The 23,367-nt window shown below is 61.3% G+C and overlaps 3 protein-coding genes across 9 annotated transcripts in view; 1 reads left to right on the top strand and 2 right to left on the bottom strand.

Moving 5' to 3' along the window:
* Positions 1 to 10,011, bottom strand: part of PLEC (plectin) — a 56,224-nt gene extending 46,213 nt beyond the window's left edge. For 2 of the 6 annotated variants that reach the window (XM_064587723.1, XM_064587740.1), the window contains exon 1: positions 8,504 to 8,690. In XM_064587723.1, the coding sequence (XP_064443793.1) occupies positions 8,504 to 8,684 (181 nt within the window). In that variant the 5' untranslated portion in view covers positions 8,685 to 8,690. Of the gene's footprint in view, positions 1 to 6,746; positions 6,903 to 8,503; positions 8,691 to 9,419; positions 9,548 to 9,879 lie in introns of those variants that run through there. The other 4 variants (XM_064587732.1, XM_064587734.1, XM_064587724.1 and 1 more) reach the window with 3 other exon arrangements.
* Positions 10,012 to 15,632: 5,621 nt separating this feature from the next.
* Positions 15,633 to 17,277, bottom strand: PARP10 (poly(ADP-ribose) polymerase family member 10). The gene is given in 8 exon segments (XM_045895553.2): positions 15,633 to 16,160; positions 16,162 to 16,372; positions 16,460 to 16,681; positions 16,754 to 16,785; positions 16,787 to 16,943; positions 16,946 to 16,990; positions 17,073 to 17,114; positions 17,117 to 17,277. Coding segments are annotated over 8 exon segments (1,074 nt in total). The 5' UTR covers positions 17,247 to 17,277; the 3' UTR covers positions 15,633 to 15,925.
* A 2,588-nt stretch (positions 17,278 to 19,865) lies between these two features.
* Positions 19,866 to 23,161, top strand: GRINA (glutamate ionotropic receptor NMDA type subunit associated protein 1). Of its 2 annotated transcripts, none has more exons than XM_045895709.3 (7): positions 19,866 to 20,023; positions 21,021 to 21,378; positions 21,476 to 21,588; positions 21,661 to 21,861; positions 22,001 to 22,129; positions 22,225 to 22,368; positions 22,449 to 23,161. In XM_045895709.3, exons 2-7 carry the CDS (start codon positions 21,045 to 21,047, stop codon positions 22,596 to 22,598), a joined length of 1,071 nt encoding a protein of 356 aa, XP_045751665.1. In that variant the 5' UTR covers positions 19,866 to 20,023; positions 21,021 to 21,044; the 3' UTR covers positions 22,599 to 23,161. The 2 variants fall into 2 exon arrangements, with proteins under 2 accessions (XP_045751665.1, XP_045751666.1); XM_045895710.3 differs by having other exon boundaries at positions 19,873 to 20,130.
* The last annotated feature ends 206 nt before the right edge of the window (positions 23,162 to 23,367 follow it).

Here is a 23,367-nt window from a genome sequence, read left to right as displayed (position 1 = left end):
CACTGTTGGACACCTTCCAGCCTTGCACCCCTCTTCTTACCCCTACATCGCCCTTGGCACCTCCAATCTGACTACACCTTCAAACAGGTCTCACCAAGGTCCCCAGTGTCCCTTATCACCAAGTGCTGGGCACTCTTTGGGCCTCGTCCTGCTCGAGACTCCTCGCCCAGGTAGCCCTCCCCTGGTTCGTCACCCCTTCCCATTCACTGGGCTGCCAGGACCCCGTGATATGGCTCTGCCCCTGCTTCCCCAGCTGCCCCAAGGCTCAGAGCGTGGGCCTCTTCTCTTCCTCGTGAGGGCCCCAAAGCACTGCCCCAGACTGGCCTCCCTCAGCTCATCCAGCCTTTTCCAGCATCTCGGAGTCTCCGTAGGCTTGCTCATCTCCAACACCTACGCCCAAAAGCAAACTCCCATTCTTCTGCCTTCCCTGTTGCAGAAATGCTGCTCCATTCCCAAGCTGCTCTGCATCTCCTCGGCTCCCACCATGCCTTCTGCCACCACTGGGTCTCTCCTCAGCAACTGCTCTGGGGGCACCCAGGAGTCTTCATGCCAGACCAGGATTCCCACTGGCTCAGGGTCCACTTCTCCCTCCCATCCATCCATTCATTCTTAAGCCATGCTTGTCTTATAACAGAGGTGCAGCAGGACATGGACCCTGCCCTCAGGAAGCTGAGTTTCATGGGAAAGGAGATAGTCAAAATCCTCCTTGTCACCCACTAACCCAAGGCCAGACCCTGAGCACAACACCCCAAGTCTCCCACACACTTCAGCCCCGAACAAATTCCAGATAAAGAGGAAGATGTTAGAACACAAACACACCAGAACTTGAAAACACTCTCAGCAACTGTTTTTATAAAAGAGGAGAATCCTGAACAGGACATAAAATTCAGACATCATAAAATAAAAGACTGGGAAATTTTTTAAGTTGATATGGCTAAAGACACCGCAGACAGAACTAAATGACAATCAGCCAAAACTGACGCATGGTGTGAGAAGTCAAGACAGCAACTGGGGACACAGGACCTTTTAAGAGGCTAAGAAGCTATTTTCATGATCTCAGTGCTGATCACAAGGAAACTGAAATTTAAGTAAGCCACGTGTGTATAATTTGTAGGCTTTTCTGGAGGAACATTTTATTTTGATAAAAGTTTACTTACCAAAGGTAACAAACTGGGAGAAAAATTTGAAACATATATAACAAACAAGGAAGTTAATCTTCATAATATGTAAAAAGGTCTTTTTTTTTAAAAGGCTTTTTGAAAAAATTGATTGATTGATTGATTGATTTTAGAGAAAGAGAGGGATCAAGCAGGGAGGGGGCAGAGGAAGAGGGAGGAGCAGAGAAGCAGACACCCCACTGAGCACAGAGCTGGATACGGGGCTCAATCCCAGGACCCTGAGATCATGACCCGAGCCGAAACCAAGAGTCCAAGAGTCGGAGGCTTAACCAACTGCACGGTCCAGGCACCCCTGGAAAGAGCTCTTATAATTCAAAGAGAAACACATCTTCCAGAAAAATGAACGTTTTTTTTTTTTTCCAACCCTGATCCTTACCTGCCTCCCTCCTAGATCTGAACAACGGTTTTGAGAAGGCAATTCATAAAAGAAGAAAAGTGAAAATAGCTGAGAACTACAAAATGATGTTCACTTTATTTACCGATCAAAGAATGCAAATTAAAACAGTTTGGATTTTCTCATCAATCAGTTGGCAAAGAATTGGAGAACTAGTGGGTCTTGTATCTGAGGCGCTCACCTACACCAGAGGGCAATCTAGAAATAGAATCATTTTTTTTAACGATTATTTTTTATTTTTTATTCATCTGATGAGAGAGACACGCTCCAGGGGAGCAGGAGAGGGAGAAGCATACTCCCCGCTGAGCAGGGAGCCCGTGTGGGGCTCGATCACGGGACCCTGGGATCACGACCTGAGCCAAAGGCAGACGCTCAACGACTGAGCCACCCAGGTGCCCCGAAATAGAATAATTTTTAACGATAAGCCCAAATGTCCATGTAAAGGGACCAGGGAAATAAACTGTGGTGCTTTTAGGTAATGGAATATTTACTGCCCATGAAAAAGCCTGAGGGGACCAAGAGCATTCCTTGGGGAAAAAATAATCATTCCAACAAATGGTGCTGGGACAGCTGGATATCCACAAGTAAAAGCATGAAGTTGGACCCTTACCTCATGCCACACTTAAAAATTAACTCAAAATAGATCAAAGACCTAAATGTGAGAGCTAAAACTATAAAACTCCTGGAAGAAGACCTAGGCATAAATCGTCATGACTTTGGAATAAGCAGTAATTGCTTAGATACGATGCCAAAACCACAAGCAAAAAAAACCAGACCAATTGGACTTATGATAATTCAAAATTTTATGCTTCAAAGGACACCATCAAGAAAGTAAAAAGACAACCCGTAGAACCAGAAAATTTTTGCAAATCCTGTATCTGGTAAGGGACATATATCTAGAATACATAAAGAACACCTACAACTCAACAACAAAAAGATAAAAACCCAATTTAAAAATGGACAAAGGATCTGGACAGATATTTCTCAAAAGAAGGTACACAAATGACCAACAGGCACATGAAAAGGCACTCAATGTCATTAGCCACCAGGAAACGTAAGTCAAAATCACAATGAGATCCTCCCTCTACCCACCAGGACTGAATGTCTACACTCAAAAAGGCAGGTAAGCCTAAGTGTTGGTGAGGACGTGGAGAAATTGGAACCCTCACATGCCATTGTGAGGAGCGCAGGATGGCGCAGCTGCTGTGGGAAACAGCCTGGCAGTTCTTCTGACGGTTAAACATAGAGTTACCACGTGACCCAGCAAATGCACTCCCTCGTGTCTACTCAGGAGACATGGGAACATGGGTCCACACAGAAACTTGCTCACAAATGTCCACAACAGTATTACTCGTAATGGGCAGAAGGTGGAAATGGCCCAGATGTCCATCAACTGATGCACAGAGAAACAGAACAGGTACATCTATACCGTGGAGTATGATTCTGCCATGGAAGGAATGACGTCCTTCACACGCTACACCATAGGCGAACCTTGAAAACATCATGCTAAATAGAAGAAGCCAGATACAAATGGTTTTATTCCACTTATAAGAAATGTCCGATACAGGCAAATCCTTAAGAGACGGAACGTAGATCGAGGTTTGCCAGGTGCCGGGTGGGGGGATGTCAGTGTTCTGGAATTGACTGTGGTGATGGTTTCACAAGTCTCTTAATATGCTAAAAACCACTGCCCTCCCTCCCTCCCTCCCTCCCTCTCTCTTACACACACACACACACACACACACACACACACACACACGCTGCAGTCGCCCCAGCCAGTGAGACTGGGGGCCAGAGGTGTGACTGTAACTGGGTTTTTTTTGTACTTCCATAGTGTGGTCATTGTTTTGTTTTGTCTTGTTTCCTTTGAGCACATTGTACTTTTGACAGTAAACACAGACCGAAAGTCCTCTCCAAAGAGCCCAGACAACCGCTAGCCTGGCTCCTGCTGGCTGAGCCCTGGTCACCAAAGACGACACCCCGTGCTGATCACCCACTCACCCACGCGAGCCCCCTGCAAATGCTGGCTGAGGGCCTGGGGTGGCACCGGGGACACATGACCCAGCTCAGAGTCCAGGCCCGGAAAAGGTAGGACATGTGAGGAGGGTGCCGGGCATGATGCCAGTCCTGCCAGGGAGGGGGGGAAGCCCCTCCAGCTGAGTCTCGAAGAAAACATAACACACATGCTGGGCCCATGCCCTGCAGACATGCTGATACCCCTCCCAGGGCCTCTCCGGACCCACCTTCTCCCCAGGCCTTCTCCCCAGGCCTTCTCCTAAGGCCATGCAGGATCCCTACCCAAACCTCCTGCCTGGAGGCCCTGCCCCCCACCCCAACCCCACCCCCATGCCACTCCCCAACCGGGACCACCACAGCGGCTTTGTCAGAACACCCAGGTGCTGCTCTCTGATCCACATTGACTCTGTGGCCACCCTGCTCCCAGCCCCACGGGACAACCTTGAAGTCTCCACCCCAGCTTCCCCAGGCCCTCCTGGCTGGCTCCAGCCCCTGCCCTGACCCATGGACAGGCCCCTGGCCCTATGCACACAGCACCATGGGGGACTTGGGCTGCTCCTTTACCAGCAGCCTTACCCCATTCACCTGACCCACCTGGATTCTCCCTCACCCCAAACCCTCCCTGCCCTCCCACACCCAGCCTCTGAGCTGCTCTAGGCCAGGCTCTGGGGAACTGGGAGTCAGGACAGCCCTTGCAGTCCCTCTCCCACAGGGCACCCAGAGCTGTCCCACCACAGACCCAGTGGCTCCAGCCCCACGTGGAATCTTCCCTGGAGAGAAGGCGGGGGGGGGGGGGGGGGAGGAGCTCAGGCAGACAGGAAACTGAGAATGTTCTGGGCAGAGCAGTGACCATGAAGGGAAGACTGGGGATTTCCAGGGGGAGAGCCAGGGAATGAATGACGTGTCCAGGGTGGGGCCTGGGGTGTTGTGGGGGAGGGGACCACTTGGGGGGGCTGAGTGGCTGGACTTTGGAGGGGCAGCTGGGGAAGGAACTTCTCATGGGGGGGGCCAGGGGAGGGGGCAGTGAAAGCGAGCTTGGGCTAGCAATCAGGAGGCAGAAGCCAAAGCCCTTCATGGGCCCAGTGAGGGACCAGGAGTGCTTGGACAGGTCTGGGGGGCAGTTCCCGAGGCAGAGCCAGCGAGTGCTGTGCTGGGCCCCAAGAGAGGGGGGCTCGGCCTCCTCCCCACCTGCACACGGGCTGACATCAGGGGCCATGCCTTCCCTCCGTCCCTCACGGTGGCCCTCCACCTCCAGGGACAGGATGGGCCAGGACCTTGGTCCTCTGGTAAGTCCAAGGGGTGCACACTGGTCAGACCTGTGGCCCACAGCCCAGCCACCTATGGCCTCCTCTAGACTACTCCTGGCCTTGGCAGCAGCCCTGGGCTGACCATAGGCACCAACCTAGCCCCTTACTCAAAGGAACTGAGGAGTCATGGGGGTGCCGGGTATGACCCAGAAGCCCTCCGACGCCTGGGCCTGCATGGGAAGCCCCCAGCACTGGCACGTCCACGCTCTGCACCCTCGGGCAAGAAGCAGGCACGGGTCACCCACTGCCCTCTTGTCAGCCTCCAGCCACCATGCCCAGGAGGTGGACATGGGCCAAGACCGCCCAGTGGGTCCAACATCAAGCCTGGCGTCCAGGGAGGCTGGGTTGGGGAGGGCAGGCACCGAGACAGGAAAACCCCCAGGGACCTGTCAGATCTCCCTCCTGGGAGGCAGATCTCCACCCCAGGGGGTAGAGGGAACACGGCTACTCAGGTCAGGATGTTTCAGATGGATGCCCCGGACAGGCTCTGGACCACACGCAGCCCTGGGCCCTGATCACACCAAGGAAGATTCTGGAACAAACCACTATGTACTCTGTGTATATTCTGTGTAGGTGTCCCTACTTTAAACAGAGTGGCCACTTCATAAACAGTTCTTTCCTGGGGTATGCCAGGAAAACTGTGGTTCACATGGGCAGCTGCTTCCTTGCCCAGGACCTGTCCGGATGGGCCCTCCAAGGCTGGGCCAGCTCTGGGAGGTAAGAGCAGCAGGCCGGCCCTCTCTACACTTAGGCTCCCTCCCTCAGGAGCCCACTGTCCCAGGAGCACCTCTGGTAGGACCAGGCCAACAGGGTGACCACAACGCTGGCAGATCCACCCAACACAGCCACCTTGCCAGAGATCAAGCAGAAGCTGTTAGGGGAGGGTGGCCTGGCAGGGACGAGCCCTAGGCCCTATGAAACCTCTCCGTGCCTGGGGGAGGTCAGTGGGTAGAGAGCAAGGCGAGGCCCGAGCAGGACCTCTCTCCCTGAGCTGCCCTTGGGGGCAGAGCCAGCAAAACCAGCCATGTGGAGCTGGAAACAGCTCTGGTCAGCTCTGCCCAAGGCCCCCGCCTCGACCCTCTCCAGCAACTCACTCTCAGGGCCCTAAGCCTGTGTGGGCCAGGAGCCAGGGCTGGGATGGTGCCTGCTCAGAGCCCAGGGACCCGGGCAGCTGGGCTGGGGTGCGGGCTGCTGACAACAGCGAGGGCCTGGGCAGGTCCAGAGACCCCAGGGGGCCGCTGGAGCAGGGCAAGGGGGTCTGTCAGAGACACAGAGCCAGTTCTTCTGAAAAGGAAGAGAGGGTTGGCCTGTCTTTCCCAGCCCACAGCTGCCTGCCCAGGGGACAGAGAAGGGGTGTAAGGAGGTCCCTGCCAAAGGAGGGTGGCAGCCTAGGGGCTGGCCCGTTTGGGGATGTGAGGAGAGGCCACAAGTATGTGACCCTCTGCCAAGAGCAGCAGCGGCCCCCACCCCACGGGGGAGGCACCCCGCTGAGGGGCAGGGGAGGGCTCGGCCTTGACCCACGTGTCTGCTGGGCACCGACTGGGGACACTGGACACTGGCCCCGCGAGCCCCCGCCCGCGGCGCGGCCCACCCCACCACCCTCCGCGCGATGCCCTATTAAGGGCATGACCGCGGGGGCTCCGCCGGGCGCTACTGCCTGTGCCCTGGGCGCCGCAGCCGCGGGTGTCGAGCGGGACCGGCGAGGCGGCGGGCTGGGCTGTGCCTGGGCCGCGATCGGACCGGCCACGGCGGACAAGGGGTCAGAGGCCGGGCTGTCAGGCTGCAGGACCTGCCAGGGCCCAGCCGAACGGCAGGTCGTCGGCAGGATGCGCGGGGCCGACGGCGCCATACCTTTGTACTTCTCCCGCACCTCCTCGTAGGCCTGGATGAAGTCCAGCTCGTCGGGCGGCGGGCCCGGCGGCAGCAGGGCGGCCATGCCTGGGCGCGGGACGCGGCGGGCACTGCGGCGCAGAGCGGCCTCCAGACCGGGCGGCCACTGTCCCCGCGGCCGCGCGCCGCTTAAAGGGGCGGCCCCGCCCCGCCCCCGCACCCAGGATGCCCCACGGGCGGGGCGGGGCCGGGCGAGGGGCCAGGGGGCCAGGGCTGCGCCGGGCGGGCTGGGCACGCTCCCAGCCGCGGCCCCACGCGCGTCCCGGGGGCGCACCCCCCTCCCCGCGCCCGGCCGGGTCCCAGTCCCTAGCGGCCCCTCCCTCGCCGGCCCCGACCTCTCCGGCGACCTCACCTGGCCGCCCTCAGGCGCGCCCCTTCCCTCCTCCCTCCGCCGCGACTGAGAATCCTCCCACTGCGAGGCTGGAGGTGAGAGTTGCTACCTTCGATATAAAAAGAGCCCTCAAATCACAAAAAAATTTAAGTAAATATAAAAGGACTAAAATAGGCAATGTGCAGCAAAAAGAAAAAAAAGGTTTGGTAAAACTAAAAGACAAATTCTTTCCCACCCATGAAATGGGCGAAGACCCTGTGTCCCAGGCGGGCAGATGCCCTCCTTTCTGGAGCGCGGGGACAGTGTCCGTCTCTAACCTTAACTGCTGCAGACGCTGTGACCACAAACCCCACTGCTAGGGATCAGTCCTGAGGTCATCAGGCTGGGGCCCTGGCTGCAGCAGAGCTCCCGGCAGGGAGAGCTGAAGGCCACCACCCCCGGGCAGGGGCTGACGCTGAAGAAGGTCCGGGGGGGCGGAAAGACACTCATGATTCGCTTTCACGTGGGTAAAAATCCTCCTTTAAAATCCACATGTGATACACCCACACACCCCTCAAGCTGTCCTGAGCCTCTGCGTTTCCTGGAGCTGTTGCTGGTCCTCCCACCCACAGAGCCCCTCGCTGCCCACAGTCCTGTCCTCTGTCAGCAGCTGGCCTTTCAGGCCTCTGCCCACCTGCCTCAGTGTGCGCTCCCAGCCACCTGCCAGGGCGGCCCTGCCCTCCACACGCTGCACCCTCATTCTGTCCTGGGGGGGGTGGGGTCAGCACTCTGCAGCCTGGGCCAAGGACCCTCAGCTGGCTCCTCCCTTTCCCAGCACAGCCGGCCTGATGGCCTCCAGCCTGGGTCACCCACTTCCCAGCGGGGGGGGCACTCTCCAGCTGCCCCACCCTACACTCTCAGGGGCCTCTGGCTGGGCCTCTCCCATCCTCCTCCACAGATGGGTAGCTGCTGGAGGCCAAGGCAGGACCTGGCTCACGGAGGTGCTGCAGCCCTAGCCAACCAGGTGGCCCCTCCTCTCCCGCTCCTTTGTGCTTCCCCACACTGCTGGTGGCAGCCAAGAGCAAGGGGCCTGGAAGGCGGCTCTGCCCCAGAAGCCCAAGAAAGTATCATGGCACCTGGGCACGGGCTCCTTGCCATGAGCCAGTGATGGTGCCACGGCCGGGGCCGCAACCGCAGGCCTCAACCTTAGGCCTCCTGCAACTGACAAGAGGGGGCCAGCAGGTGGCGCTGTGGGGCCTGCAATCACCTGCCACAGACGAGTCTGCCGGGGACCAGCCCGTCAGCCTCCCATCCCGGTCCTAACACCCGCAGGTAACCGACAGCAAGTGCTCAGCCAACAAGCGAGTGCTGATGTCCAAACTGGGCAGACCAGGCCCTTCAGCGTTACCTGCAATGCGGATGACTGCCCGCTCGGCAGGGTCCAAGACACTCCCGTTGCCCCCGGAGCCCCCTCCACTTCGCCGGCTCCTCTGTGTTTTCCCCAGGTTCCAGGGCAGTGTGTCCCCAGGGCTGGGCGAGCCGCTGGCATCTTCAGCCACTGGCCGCCCCTCGTGGTCCTCGCCTGACATGGCCTCCTGGAGAGGGAGCAGGAGGGGGTCACACCTCTGTGTTTAGGGGGATACTGCACACCAACCAGACACTTCCTTGATCTAGACATTCACCGCACCCTTTCCACCCTAATCACCTAGACACTGACACCCACTCCCCTCCTGTGTCCCACTTCATCCACATACTGATCCCCCCAACCCAGACATTGACAACTCTGCTCCCGCCCACAACTGGCCTCACTCCCTCCAGCTCACCCCCGGACACCCGCACAAAGACACCCCTCCCCCCAGCACTGACCTCACTCCCTTGTCTATCACCAGGACGCTGGCCCCTCCACACTGTCAGCCTGGGGGCTCACCCCATCACTCAGACACCAACCGCCCCCCCTCCCCGCACCCCCCCCCCCCCGCTCCGTCCCAAACCTGGACGTCCCCTGTAAACCTCAGACCGGCAGGCAAGCCCGACCATCAGGAAGCACTGACCGCACTCCCTTCCCTCACCCCGGCATCAGGGAAGGGTCCCGGCCCCATCCCCTGGACACTGGCGCTCTACCTCCAAGCTGTCTCAGCCTCTAGGACTCTCCACCGTCCTTCCCCACCCCCGGCCCCGCGCAGTCCCACCTTGAGCTCTGCAGTGAAGGCCTATAAATATCTGGAGCCGCAGCGGCGTGGGCCGCGGGAGCTCGGGCCTCCCCTCCAGCCCCCGCCCAGAGCCTCCCGCACCCCGCACCGCCGGCGCTGCCGGAGCACACGCACACCCACGCACGACCGCTCTTCAGCTCCGGGTCCCCAAGGGCGCTGGCGTCCGAGAGGTGAATAGGGCTCTGTCCTGGCAGGGCCGGGTAGAGTGGGGGCACAATGTGGACTCTGTGCCTCCGCCCTGGGGTCAAGGGCTGGGGGGGAGACAGCGGGCACCGAGCTGGGGGCCACCCCGCCCCGCCTCCCCAGGCTCCTCCACCCGCACCTCTGCTCCAGTGCCCCCCGGCCGGCGCCCCGCTGTCAGCCGCGCCTCCCCAGCAGCCTTTCCTGCCCACACTCCGGGCACCGCCCGCCCAGTTCCGCAGTCCTGGGCGCGCAGAGGTGGTGTCCTCCGGAGGGAGGATGGGCCGCGACGCAGCCCCTAGTTCCGGGACGCCTGTGGCCGTAGGGCCCCCAACCCCACCTCGCAGCTCCCGCCCGCTGCGCGCCTCTCCATCCCGGCCCCGGTCCTACGTGCCTGGTGGCTCAGCTCGGCTAGGCTCGGCCGCCGCAGCCAGACTGCTGGGCCGGGAGAGCCGCGGAGGCAGCGCAGGCGGGGCGAGCCCGGAGCCCCGCCCCGGCCCCCACCGAGCGCCGCCCGTGCGCTCGCAGCGCCCGGGTGCGCGCCGGGCCGGGGCCTCACCAAGGCGCCGGGCTGGAGCGCGCGTTCCGCTCGGCCCGCAGCGCCCGACTAGCGCGCGCCGCCGTCGCCAGGCGCAGCCCTCCCCGCGCGTCCAGGGCGGGCGGGTCGGCAAGGAGACGTTGTTGGGTAGCGTGCGTGTCACTAAGGCGACGTGGGGTCGCAGGGGTGCGCGCTGGGTCCCGCCTCGGCCCGCGGCTCAAGGCTGCCCCAAAGGAGCCACGGACTCTGCCCGCCGGCCCTCGCCCCTAGCCACGCCGAGGCCCCCACCTCCCAAGCAGAGGTCGGACCCGGAGGTCCCGCAGGCCCCGCCGCCTGGTTTCACGTAGACGTTTAGGCGAACAACAGAGTCGCGCTCGGTCTGGGTCCGGCCGCGGCGGGCGGGGTCGAGCTGGCCCACCCTCCTCCCGGGCTCTGCTGACCCCTGGTGGCCGGGCCGGCTCCGGCGGGTACCGGCCCCGAGCGCGGACACAGCCCCGGTCCTCCAGGTCCGCACCCGCCTGTCCACGCCCCGCAGCCAGCGGCAGGGGCGCCCCCAGGGGCAACTCAGGCAGCCGAGGGCGGGTAGGGCTGCGCGCAGCGGGAGCCCAGGGAGCCGGCAGCCAGGGACTGGGCTGAGGTGGGGGGGTTAGGAGGCTGGGAAGTGGCCCAAGTGCCCAGAGGAGTCCCCTGGGGAAGCCCAGGGCACGTGCTTGCAAGTAGTGAGGTGGGTGGTCAGCGCCTCAGTTTCATGAACGATGACAAAGATGCTGGCCTGGCGGAGGCAGTGCACTGCGCTGTTGGCGCGGGAACACGTGGCCAGGGGCCCGCAGTGGGGGGCGGGGGGGCTCCCACAGGCCTCCAGGACCCTGCCCCTAGTCACCGGTCAGCTCCCGTGCTCCGAACGCCACCTTGTGGCCATCGGCGTTGGGGGGCAAGTAGCGGCCCTGCAGGGGCAGGGAGGCGGCTCCTGCCCATAGAGTGTGCCTGCAGGGGGACAGACCAGGGCCAAGGTCGTCCAGGGTGGGCAGAGCCCTTGACTACCATCTGGCCTCGCTGTTAAGGCCTCCTTAGCTATGGTCGAAGCCCTGCGCACAGATGTCGGGGACTGCCCAGGCCGATGGGCCGTGGTATGGGACCTCTCCCCTGGGCTTCTCTCAGGGGGCTGTTCCGGGTGCTCCCCGTGGGGTTCGGACCTGCTCTGCAGCAGACACTCACATGCTCCACCCTCGGAAGGCCATTCAGAGCCAGGCTCTCAGGAGACCCTCCTACCCCCTGGGCACCCCGCCGCAGACCTGAGCCTGGAAACCAAGAGCCTTCTCTTGGTGGAGTTCAGGGTCTGGGGAGATGGCAGAGCTCCAGTCATGCTCTGTCCAGCTGCAGACGTTGGGCAGACATTAGCCACCTGGATGGGGCCCCAAGTGGCACTGGACAGCTTCAGGGAAGCCTTGCTCCCTCCAGGGAAGTCTGGTCCTTCCAGGGAGGGCTGCAGGTGGACAAACCCAAGCACTCCCCAGAACTCAGCACCCACAGCCAGGCCTCTGCAGGGCAAAGCTGAGCTAGGTGCCCATACTGCCGACAGGACCTCTCAGTACCGGGAAGACCAACAGCCAGCCTCACGGGAGCCACTTCAGCGGCTCAAACAGTTTCTGAAGAAATTCTAACTCATCTCTTCAGGGGGATGCAAAAGAAATTACATCCATGCAGCAGGACTTGCTGTGTGAGAAGAACCAGTCTGAAAACACTGGGAATGGAATCTCAGAGTGGAGTCCAGTGGGTAGGCTGGGTGATGAGGTCAGGAGGTGGAGTTAGGGAACTGCCCCCCAGTGCAGAGCTAAAGGAAGGAGATGGGGACTGGGAGGGCCCCATGGGGAGGGTGGAGGCACAGGGGTGTCCGGTCTGCCCGCAGGACCTCCTCGGGAAGGTGGCGCACAGGTGGCCAGCCCCAGCCAGTGAGGGAGCACAGTTTCCCTGCCCTGAGCGGGGCATCTGCTGGTGGAAAGGATCCATAAAAGGCCCAGAAAGACAATGGCAAAACATACATCCTTGGCACCTCCCTGCCGGGGAAACTCTCACTTTCAAAGTGAAAGGAAACTCCCACTTTCAAAGCGAAAGAAAACTCCGGAAGTATCCAGACACACATACACAGGCACACACCCCTAAGTCAATATGCAAATGGGAAAAAAATCCTAGAAAAACTCCACATGCTCACCGCCAATACTACTGGATGCTAAGAGACCATAGATGGATTTTTTTTTTTAACTTTCCAAAAACAAAGTTTTTTAAGAGGAAAGAGAAAGGGTAATGTCTTTCAGAGATCGGAAGGAAAGCATAGTTTGATCCTGAACACTATATCCACCTAAACTATTAATGAGGACAAAATAAGGACATATTAAGATATGCAAGATCTTGGGCACCTGGGTGGCTCAGTTGGTTAAGCGACTGCCTTCGGCTCAGGTCATGATCCTGGAGTCCCTGGATCGAGTCCCGCATCGGGCTCCCTGCTCGGCAGGGAGTCTGCTTCTCCCTCTGGCCCTCCCCCCTCTCATGTGCTCTCTCTCAAATAAATAAATCAAATCTTTTTTAAAAAAAAAAAAGATATGCACGATCTCACTGTGCTTATTTAACTTAAAAGAAATGTCTCAAACCACAGCAACTTTCATTTGAAAAACAAGTTTACACCAGTTACAGTTGTAGATTACCTCTAATGGTAAAAGGCAAAATAAATGTGAAAGTCCAAGATATTGACTAGCCACTCAAGGAGATTACTAAACAGACAAAGAATCTGTGCAGGAAGGGGACAAGGGAGCATAAAGAGTACCAACACAGGGGAAAAAAATGAAAGTAAAAAAAAAAATTAAGGGGCACCTGAGTGGCTCAGTCGTTAAGTGTCTGCCTTCGGCTCAGCTCATGATCCCAGGGTCCTGGGATCGAGCCCCGCATCGGGCTCCCTGCTCGGTGGGAAGCCTGCTCCTCCCTCTCCCGCTCCCCCTGCTTGTGTCCCCTCTCTCGCTGTGTCTCTCTCTGTCAAATCAATCAGTCAATCAATATTAAGAGCCACTGGTCCTGTGGCGCCTGGCTGGCTCGGTCAGTAGACCCTGTGACTCCTGATCTCAGGGTCATGAGTTCAAGGTTCAAGCCCCACACTGGGCGTGGAGCCTATGTAAAGAAAAAGAAAAAAAAGAACCATTGGTCTTTGAACCCTCGCATAATTCTCTTTCGTGAAACACAGGTTTTTGTTGTTGTTGTTGTTGTTGTTGTTATTTTAAAGATTCCATTTATTTATTTGACAGAGACACAGCGAGACAGGGAACACAGGCAGGGGGAGTGGGAGAGGGAGAAGTAGGCTTCCCGCTGAGCAGGGAGCCCGATGCGGGGCTCGATCCCAGGACCCCGGGATCATGACCTGAGCCGAAGGCAGACGCTTAACAACTGAGCCACCCAGGCGCCCCATCGTGCAACACAGTTTTAATAACTAGGATTTCATTTCCTTGTTTCCTCTTTGGTTCAATGGTAAATGCTTTTCCATTATCATTATATATCCACCAAAGTATGGCCCAAGCGCGGAGCCTCAGGGTAATCACGGAATAGAAAATGACACCTGTCAACCTTGATGACATATGAAAATAATGCAACCGACCAAACTGTAAGGGAGAGGAGAAGGGGAGCCTGTTCTCCTCATCCTCCATAGAGCAAGTCGAGAGACAGTCTCCGAAGCTGTTAATGAAAAGCAAGTTCACGTGTGCCATCTGAACTCTCGCAGGCGCCGACTGGGAGAATCCAGAGCGTGTAGCTAACAAAACCCGCCAGGGGAGTGCGGGCGACGCCTCTCTTTCCGAAGAGCAGAAGTGAGAGCTGCTGAGTCCAAACCGGGAGGAAAGGGACCCCCTCTAAAGTTGGAGCGACCACCTGCAGGAAAAGAGCGGTGTGCGCAGCCTGGGGAGGGCCGGAAGTTGCGCCGCTGCCCGCCGGGGGTCACTGCCGCTGCCCGGCCCACCCCCAGTTTTGTGCATCCAGAGTCAGGAGTGCCTGGCTGGCCTGGGCTCTGCACGGCTCCTTCCTCCTGCCTGTCTACACGGCAAGCACTCAACCTGCCCTCCTTCCTCACCTGACGAGCTCATTTGCTCTGGTCCCCGTCCTCACCTGGCGGTCACTCTTCGACGGGCTCGGCGTCAGCTCCAGGCACTGCCCACACACACACTCGCCAGCAGAGCCTCCTCCTCAGCCTCTCCCTCTGCCCGTGCAACGCACCCCCCACGCCCCCATCGCCTCCTGAGGCGCTCAGCAGCCTCTCCCTCCCCCTGCCTGATAGGCGGAGGCTCACTCTGACCCCTCACCCCCCCACCCCCACCGTGGCTCCAGTGTTTGTCTGAAACATGCATAGGGGCGCCCGGGGGGCTCAGTCGTTATGCGTCTGCCTTCGGCTCGGGTCATGATCCCGGGGTCCTGGGATCGAGCCCCTCATCAGGCTCCCTGCTCGGTAGGGAGCCTGCTTCTCCCTCTCCCTCTGCCTGCCACTCTGCCTACTTGCACTCTCCCTCTCTCTGTCAAATAAATAAATAAAATCTCAAAAAAATGTTTAAAAAAATGAAACACACCCATGCTCAGAGTTGCAACATTTAGCAAATAAAAACAGTGCAGCAAGCCCTCTCCGGGCTGGGGCAGCTGCGGCGGGGGGATCCCCAGGACCGCGCCAGATACCTTACCTGCGGGATGAGTAATCCTCAAAGTGGCCACGAGATGGCGCCCCAACCCCATGCCTCAGACAAGGAGCCGGGTCTGCAGTCCCACCCTCCACCCTCACCGGGCTGTAATTAGCAAAACGGGGACCCCTGCTCGGGCCTGTCAGATCGTCGGGCCCTTCTGTTTTCCCCCTCCAGAGGAGGGACCAGAGCTAGCGAGCCCCTGGGGCCTCGTCCCCCAACCCTGACATAGGCTAGAGGGACAGCCCGCAGGCTCTGTGCCATGAGCCCTGTCTGAGCAAGAGTGTGGACTCACCTGGACGATGCGGATTCCGCCGTGAGCAGCCGCCAGGTGTCAGAGCAGACCCGCAGCACCATCCGGGACTCCTGCCACTCTCAGCCAGACCCCCATCCCATCCCAGGACCCTTCAGCTTCTGCTGAGGCACCTGCAGACAAAGGGGGTCCGGGCCATGCCTAGGGCACTGGCCCACCCCACCCTCCCCAAGCCGGGGTGCAGGTTCACAGGTGGGGCCTGAAGCTGCCAAGAGAAAGGCCAAACCCTGATGCGGGGGGCCAGCCGGCGGCACTGCTAGGTGGCTGGGCCCCAGAGTCCTGGAGAACGGTGCTGTCACCCCAAGGGGCAGTACGCACACCACGGCATGGCTCAGACGGGCTCCCAGCTCTGCAGGCCACATGCTGCCCCAGGACCCCACCATCACCTCCTGGACGTGCACCTCCAAGGCAGTCCCCAGTGCCCGGTCTGGCTCGGCCACATCCTGCCCGAAGGCCACACGCACCACCAGCCAGGCCACCCGCTCCCCCGCCCACGAGCTCGTCTTCTGCCTCCTGCAGGGCTCACTGCAGCGTGGCAGCTCCTCCTGCGGCCACCTGGGCCCCCTCCCAGCCCTGGAGACCGACTCCCACTCTGGCTGCTCCTCAGAGTCCTCTGCCTGGCCCCCAGCTCTGGAGATAGCCAGCCAGCCCTCCCACCCAGGCCTTCCGGGGTGGCCTGCAGCGCTCAGACCTCCTCTGGGGGCTGGGAGAGATGCGGGGTCAGGGGCCAAGCCCAGCCAGGGTACAGGATAAGTCAGGCAAAAGATGGAGAGAAGGCGAAGGGTACAGGGCCACAAAACAGGTGCAAGTGTAGGGCAGGGTAGAAGGCGAGGTCAAGAAAGGGCCACAGGATGTGCTGGGGTCCCCAGGGAGTCTCACCTTCTCCTGGTCACTGCCTGTGCGGTCTGGGGGCTGCAGGGTGTGTGGGGGACCTGTTCCAGAGACCCTGTGGCCATCTCCCTGGGCCCACTGGGCCTGGAGACCCCATGGGCTCCGGCTCACCAGCCCCCTGTCCCAGTGACCCCATGAGCCCCAAGCTGACTGGCTCAGCCTGTCCAAGAGACCCAAGGGGACCCGTCCCCAGGGAGGCTCCTGTCTGCCCTGGTTCCTCTTCAGAGCCTCCTCAGTGTCACCAGCCCTGCACGCTTCAATGCCCTCACTGGCCCTCCAGCCTCCAGAAGAGCATGCTCGGTGGTCCCTGGCCCCAACTTGACCAGGTAGTCCCCTCCACCGGTGTTCTTGGCAAGCTGCTCAGGCTCCAGGACGTCATAGTGGGGGACCAGGCTCAGCTCTGAGCACTGCCCCTGGGACTCCTGCTGTAGGACTCACTCGGCCACTTGGAGGAAAGGAAAGGACAGAAGGCCCGTCAGGGCTCTGAGGGGTAGGGAGGGGTAGGCCACCAAGTCTATCTCACTCCCCTCACCCTGCCGCTCCTGGAAGGATGCAACTGTGCCCAGGTGCCCAGGCAGGCTGCAAAGGCCCCCCAGGGGTCCCCTGCCACCGCGGGGCTCAGTCTCCAGGTACAGGTCCTGCAGCAGCAGGCCCTCAGGGGGGATACCCCCCACCACACGCACAGCTCGGTCCTGGGACACCTCAGTCCCCTCCAGGCCCAGGGCCCAGGCCTGTTCCTCCAGGACTCAGGCTTCTGTGGGGGACGGTGCAGTTCGGCTCCGAGCGTCCCCCCAACAGGCACGTCTGCCCCAATCCTGCATCTTACCTGCCTCAGAAAGGGGCTGGGGCAGCTGGGCAGGGACTGTCAAGGGCACAGCGGGGCTGCGCTGGGTGCCCCGTGGCTCGCAGCAGGGTCTGGCTGTGCTGCTCTAGCTGCTGGGGGGGCGGTGTTGGGGGCGGTCCTGGGAGCAGCAGGCTTGCAGGGGCACATGGTGGGGCTGGCCTAAGGCTCAGCCAGCGCCGGAGAGCATGTGCCCCTCCTAGGCCGAGACCCTCCCTGCACCTGTGGGCAGGGGTGGAGTGGGGCGTCGGGGCCCACAGCCAGCAGAGGGCCCTCAGGCCGCCCCTTCCACCAGCCCCCTCACCTGCAGACTTCTGAAAAGTGAGTGTGCCCCCTCCGCCAAGCTCTGCCAGCTCAACACTGGTCCTCCCCCAGAGCGACGGCGGTCCTCGAAGCAGGGCATGAGCAGCCCCTTCGGGATGGCAGGGGGCAGCCCACTGAGCACCACTGCTGCCCCCCCCACCCCCACCTCGGCCATGGCAACCCTGAGGCCTATATGGGTGGGGAGGGTAGTGGCACCATGATCCCCCCATCACGGTGGGGGAGGGACACATCCAGAACTTACACTCTGCAGGCCCTGAGCTGCCCCAGCCCCTACCTTCAGCCAGGACCCCTGAGCCTGCTCTGCAGCCAGAAGGCCTGGGACAGGAAAACCCAAGTGATACTGTGGGGCCTGCAGAGCTGGGGCTAGGGGACCACTTCTTCGATGCTTTCCTTCCTTCAGGCAGGCCCCTCCTGCAGAATCTTCCACCCCAGCCCCAGCCCCTGAGCCTGCAAAGAGCCCCTAGCTGACCGGGAGGTGCTGGCCAGGGCTGACCCCTCAGTGCAGCCTACCAGCCCCAGCTCACAGGCCGTGAGGGTGTGGAGAGAGGCCCCTCGTGGTCCTCTACTCCCACTGGCCTCTCCCTGGGAACCTCAAAATGGCCAATCACCCTCCCTACTAAATCCACCAGGGGTCTTGAGTCCTGGCCCCCCACTCAGGAACCTCAAAATTCTGTCACTTTCCCCGGAGCCTGCTCCTGGCTGAGGTTGGCAGTCATCTCTTGCCTGAAGTCTTCCCAAACCCTTAGCAGGTGACCACATCTCATGCTGCCTGCGTGCCGAGGGGAGCAGCTCCTGCCCTGGACCACCCCGCCCAGCACAGCCATCCTCTGCTCTCTGGTCTGCGCTCCCGCCAGTCTTCCCGCCCGATACCGTCGTCGCTGTCATCATAACCAGCCCTGCAGGTGGAGACACTTTGCTGCAGCAGGGGAAACGGAGGCACAGACAGGGCCCAAGGCGGTGCCCGGCCTCCCCAGGCTGCGCCTTTCGAATCCACCTTAGAATGCACCTGCGCTCCTGCTACCGACTGCCCCTCCCCCTGCTCATCCGCTTTCAGCCTCTCAGAGGGGCCCCCACTGCTGCTGTCCATCTCCCACCTCTCACCCACCCCTCAGCCCGCCCCTGCTCCTCCTCCGGGGGACTGAGGACCTGTCCAGCCTGCACCTCAAGCTGCACACTCAGCACCCTGCCCTGAGCCTCCATCATCTCTTTCCTGGATCACTGCAGTAACTTCTTGTCTTAATCTCCCTCGGCCACTCCCACCCCACCCCACTGTCCATCCTCAACAGAGAGGGCAGGGTGAGCCTTGTGAAGTGGCAGCCACAGCTTGGGCCATGGGAAAAGCCAGAGTCACTCACACGAAAAGCCGAAGTCCTTTGGGGGCCCTGCCAGGCTCGGCCTAGCCAGGCCCCAATCCCCTCTCTGTCCCCATCCTCCCCCTGCTCAACCACCTCCAGCCTCCCCACCTCAGCGCCCAAGCAGTGGCCCTTCCCTCTGCCAGGATGGGCCTCTCCCACAGAGCCAGCCAGCTACCACCCCCCATGACTCCCCTCACCACCCTCTTCTTGGTAGATTTAACTTCAACCTAAGTCCCTAACGACCAAGGCCCTGACCTCAACTTCATAGTTGTCATTTTTAATTATTTTTCTCAAAGTGAGCCCCTTAAGTTGCATGAGCTTCTGGTTCTACAAACCTGAATCCATCCCTGCCTGCCCTGTATCTTCTCTTCTTGTAGAACGGATCACCTTCCAGCACACCGTATAATTTACATGTTACATCAAACCCTGCTGTACAGGGCCAGCCATAGGCAAGCAGTACTCGGGAGCAGATCATACCATGACAGGTGGCTAAGTTTTCAGGAATTTTTGTGAACCAGCTGTTAAACTCGTGGTAGCTTGGAACCAGCTGTGACGGGTGTGTTTGTAACACCAACATGTGCAAGAGTGAGAGCTCAGAGCTTCCCCTACTAGTCCCCGGTCTGACACGGCGAACCAACACGCCATGGGCACAGGACAGAGCATTTTCCCAATGACTGCGGGTCTGGGCAAGGCCAACCCTCCAAGAACGGGCCCCCGGGCACTGCTACAGAACATCCCAGCCGTGGCAGTCAGCCGTCCTCAGGAGCACGGCTGGAGCCAGGGGAAGAAGCCGACTTGATCTCCAGTCCTGGCAATGAAACAGGGCTAAGAACGCCACCTTTAAAGCTGTGAAGATGTGGTGAAGACAGGAAGGTTAAAAGGTCTAGTTTGGTCTCGATGACCGCTAGAGAGGATGGGGCAATTAAAGGATCAGGCCTCTTGATTTGGGATAGACTCGGATGAAAGGGCGAGAGAAAAGGGAAAGTGGTGTTTTAAGACCATGGAGGCATAGAGGGTCCTTGGCAGCTTCAGCACATCCCAGATTTAGGAACTCCCTGAACCAAATTAGCCAGGCCGGGCCTCTGCCTCTAGGATCTTCAGCCCCCACGGCCCAAGCCGACACTTCGGCGGACAGTGCGGGACGCAGGGTGCAGGCCTGGGACTCGGAAAGGAGCCAGCAAGGCGGCCACAGCGGGTAGGACCCAACCGCAAGAATCCCGGAGTTCCCGGTAGAGCCCGGCCCCACAGCCGCGCTCCTACTCCATCCGGCCCCGCCCCGGCCCCGCCCCGGCCCCGCCCCGCCCCCAGGCCCCGCCCCGCCCCCAGGCCCCGCGGCGTCTCCCTAGCCGCAGGCCCCGCCCCTGCCCCGCCCACCCCGCGCCCCTGCCCCGCCCCCAGGCCCCGCCCCGTCACAAGGCCCCGCAGCGTCTCCGGAGCCGCAGGCGCAGGCCCAGCCGAGCCGGCCGCCGAGCGGGTGCGGGCGTGGGTGCGGGCGCGGGTGCGGGCGCAGCGGCCATCGACCGCGTGGTCGCGCACCGGACACCGTGCGCACCGTTCCGGAGGCGCCCCGCGAGTGGTGAGTCCCTGGCCCGAGCGCAGCAGCGTATCTACCCGCTCGGCCGCTGGGCCGGCCGCCCCCGCGCGGGCCCTGCGCAGACCAGCGGCGTCGCGGTGGGCCAGTCGGTAGGTCCCGCCGGGGCGCACTGCCCGCTCCGCCCGCTCCGCCCGCTCGGGCCGGGCGCGGCGGCGGGCGGCTAGCGGCCGGCCGGTGGGCCGGCGAGGGGCGGGGGCGGCAGCGACCCGTGTCCCGAGCGCCCCCCGACCGGGCAGCGGGGCCCATCCGCCCTCGGTGCGGGTCCGTGGCCGCCGCCCCCACCCGCCTCTCTGTCTCGCTTGCTTTGTTCCCCCGCACGCCCTCTGGTCGCTTCCATCCCCCACACACCCCCGCACCCCGCTGTTCCTGGCGTACCCTCCAGGCAGGCACTCCGACAGCCGATCCAGGCCTGCTGCCCCCCACCTTGGGAGCGAGGGGCAGTCGGGCCTGCTTTTGGACAAGGGTCAGGGCTCTCGCTGCTCACAGATGGCCTGGGGATTTCCTGGGATAGAAATAGCCGCCGGCTCTGGCCCCTTAAAGCTGCTTAAGGGGAGGGTGGCTAAGGGGAGGGTCCGGGCACACCCCCACACCTCCCTGACCGCGCCCCCAGCCCCGATCCGGGCTGAGCTCTGACCCGGGAGACGCCAGCGGCGGTCATGAACCTCCCCCAGTTGCACCTAAGAAACAACCGAAACCAAAAAATCCCGAAGCTGACGAAGTCATCGCTTTGCCTGTCCCCTCCTCCACTTTTGGGGTCGTCTTAGAACGGCTCCTTCCGAAGCCCCAGGCCCAGCTAACGGGTCCCCACTGGCTCTCCTGGTCCTTCTGCTCTAGGGTTGCCAATGGCCCTGGGGGCAAAAGTCATGAATGCCCCCCCCCCCCTTTGTGTCCTGGTTCCCTGCAGCAGGTGGGGCAGGGCCGCGGTGGCTGGTTCCGGGGACTTGTCACTGCAGAGCTGACTTCTCTCTCTCTCCTCTAGGGGGAGACCACAGAATCTGAGGCCATGCCCCATGAAAAGAGTTTCTTGGTGTCTGGAGACAGCTATCCTCCCCCCAACCCTGGATATCCTGGGGGACCCCAGCCCTCCATGCCTCCCTACCCTGGAGCCCCTTACCCACAAGCCCCCTTCCAGCCTTCTCCATATGGCCAGCCAGGGTACCCCCAGGGCCCCAGCTCCTACCCCCAAGGGGGCTACCCTCAGGGCCCCTACCCCCAAGGAGGCTACCCTCAGGGTCCCTACCCTCAAGGGGGCTACCCTCAGGGGCCGTATCCGCAGAGCCCCTTTCCCCCCAACCCCTATGGACAACCACAGGCCTTCCCAGCACAGGACCCTGACTGTGAGTAGTAGAGGGGAAGCAGCCGGTGGGGGGTGAGGGGCTCAAGGGGCTCCAGACGCCTTGCCATGGTGCTGACCCAGCCCGTTCTGCTCCTCAGCACCTCAGCATGGAAACTACCATGAAGAGGGCCCCCCGTCCTACTACGACAACCAGGACTTCCCTGCCACCAACTGGGATGACAAGAGCATCCGCCAGGCCTTCATCCGGAAGGTGGGCGAAAGAGACTGGGGGAGTGGGGCAGGGGTCCCGCTGGGCAGGGCTCTGAGCTGGCTCCCGCCCTAGGTGTTCCTGGTGCTGACCCTGCAGCTGTCCGTGACGCTGTCCACTGTGGCCGTGTTCACCTTTGTTGGCGAGGTGAAGGGCTTCGTCCGGGAGAACGTGTGGACGTACTATGTGTCCTATGCTGTCTTCTTCATCTCCCTCATTGTCCTCAGCTGCTGTGGAGACTTCCGGCGAAAGCATCCCTGGAACCTCGTTGCCCTGGTAACCCCAGCCCCTGGGCCCCGCAGCCCTCCCTCCTCCCCCCCCCACGCTACCACACTTTGTAGCCACAGGAGGAGGGGGTGGGGTGGGGGCAGGGGTGGGCAGCGGCTCCCACACACGAGGCTCCGTGTCCCCACAGTCGATCCTGACCGTCAGCCTGTCCTACATGGTGGGCATGATTGCCAGCTTCTACAACACTGAGGCGGTCATCATGGCTGTGGGCATCACGACGACGGTCTGCTTCACGGTGGTCATCTTCTCTATGCAGGTGAGGGCCCCTGAAGGCGGGGCTGCTGGCCCCCAGGGCCCAGACGCCTGCGGGGGCCTGGCACCCAGGGCCTCCTGTCCCCCCTGTGCCCACAGACCCGCTACGACTTCACCTCGTGCATGGGCGTGCTGCTGGTGAGCCTGGTGGTGCTGGTCATCTTCGCCATCCTCTGCATTTTCATCCGGAACCGCATCCTGGAGATCGTGTACGCCTCGCTGGGCGCCCTGCTCTTCACCTGCGTGAGTGTGGGGGTGGGCGGCCGGGCGGGGGGGCCGGGCGGGCAAGCTTGTCCCTCACCAGTGCTGCCCACCGCCTCCAGTTCCTGGCAGTGGACACCCAGCTGCTGCTGGGAAACAAGCAGCTGTCCCTGAGCCCGGAGGAGTACGTGTTTGCCGCGCTGAACCTCTACACGGACATCATCAACATCTTCCTGTACATCCTCACCATCATCGGCCGCGCCAAGGAGTAGCTTGTGCTCGGGGCCCCACTCGGGCGGCGTGGCTGGCCTGGGCCCTGCCCCTGCTAGGGCAACACTGTCACACCTCTCCTCGCGCCCCCCTGGGCCCAGCCCGGGACTGAGGGCCTCCCCCAACCCTCCTGTGTGTACTGCAGATACTTCTGTGTGGACCTGCTGCGGCCAGCATGGCCCCCTCTCGCCCTCTGGCCCCGCCAAAGGGCAGTGGGGGCCCGGTTTCCAGGCCACCTCCTGCCCACTCACTGTTGCATGAGCCCTGTCTGCCAGCCCACCCCAGGGTCTGGGGGCAACACCAGGTCCCAGGGGAGAGGGGTCGAGCCAAGAGGTGAGGGTGCACGTCTCCCCTCCTGTTCCAGCCCCCAACCCCAGCCTGGCATAGAGTCCCCCCCACCCCCACCCCCGCCCTGGAGTGCTGCCCTCTGGGGGGCCTGAGGGGTGAGGGCCTTGTCCCTGTGCTGAGCCCTTAGGGCAGAGAGGATGAGACTATTTCAGGGCGGGAGGAGGCCTTCCTCTCGTCTTGTTGTCTTTAAAATTCCAATAAATGGGACCTTGTGCTCTCTGCGTTGTGATCCTTCTCCTGGCCGCTTTTTCGGGGGGGTGGGGAGGAGGCTGTGGCACCACCAGGGCAAAGGGAGTGGGAGCAGGTTAGGCTGCCGGGAGGGGAGGTCAAGGGCAGGGAGGGCAGCCAGGCCTCCTCGTGTGCACTCCATCACCCTCCCTGCCACCTTCCCTGCCCCGTCATGGGCACCGCGCGCACCGAGCG

The sequence above is a fragment of the Mirounga angustirostris genome, unplaced genomic scaffold, assembly GCF_029215605.1.
Source record: "Mirounga angustirostris isolate CCGP_5_RB_7025 unplaced genomic scaffold, mMirAng1.0.hap1 SCAF_4, whole genome shotgun sequence".
In the NCBI taxonomy this organism is placed as follows: Eukaryota; Metazoa; Chordata; class Mammalia; order Carnivora; family Phocidae; genus Mirounga; species Mirounga angustirostris.
Note: the sequence above shows the minus strand (reverse complement) of the source record. Positions and strands in the feature narration are given on the sequence as shown.

What these genes read in the sequence shown, in the direction of transcription:
- GRINA (XM_045895709.3), top strand. Translation starts at nt 21,045, where the DNA reads ATGCCCCATGAAAAGAGTTTCTTGGTGTCTGGAGACAGCTATCCTCCC. An exon ending in CCCAGCACAGGACCCTGACT is followed by an intron (nt 21,379 to 21,475) that starts GTGAGTAGTAGA and finishes TCTGCTCCTCAG; the next exon opens with CACCTCAGCATGGAAACTAC. An exon ending in GCGCCCTGCTCTTCACCTGC is followed by an intron (nt 22,369 to 22,448) that starts GTGAGTGTGGGG and finishes CACCGCCTCCAG; the next exon opens with TTCCTGGCAGTGGACACCCA.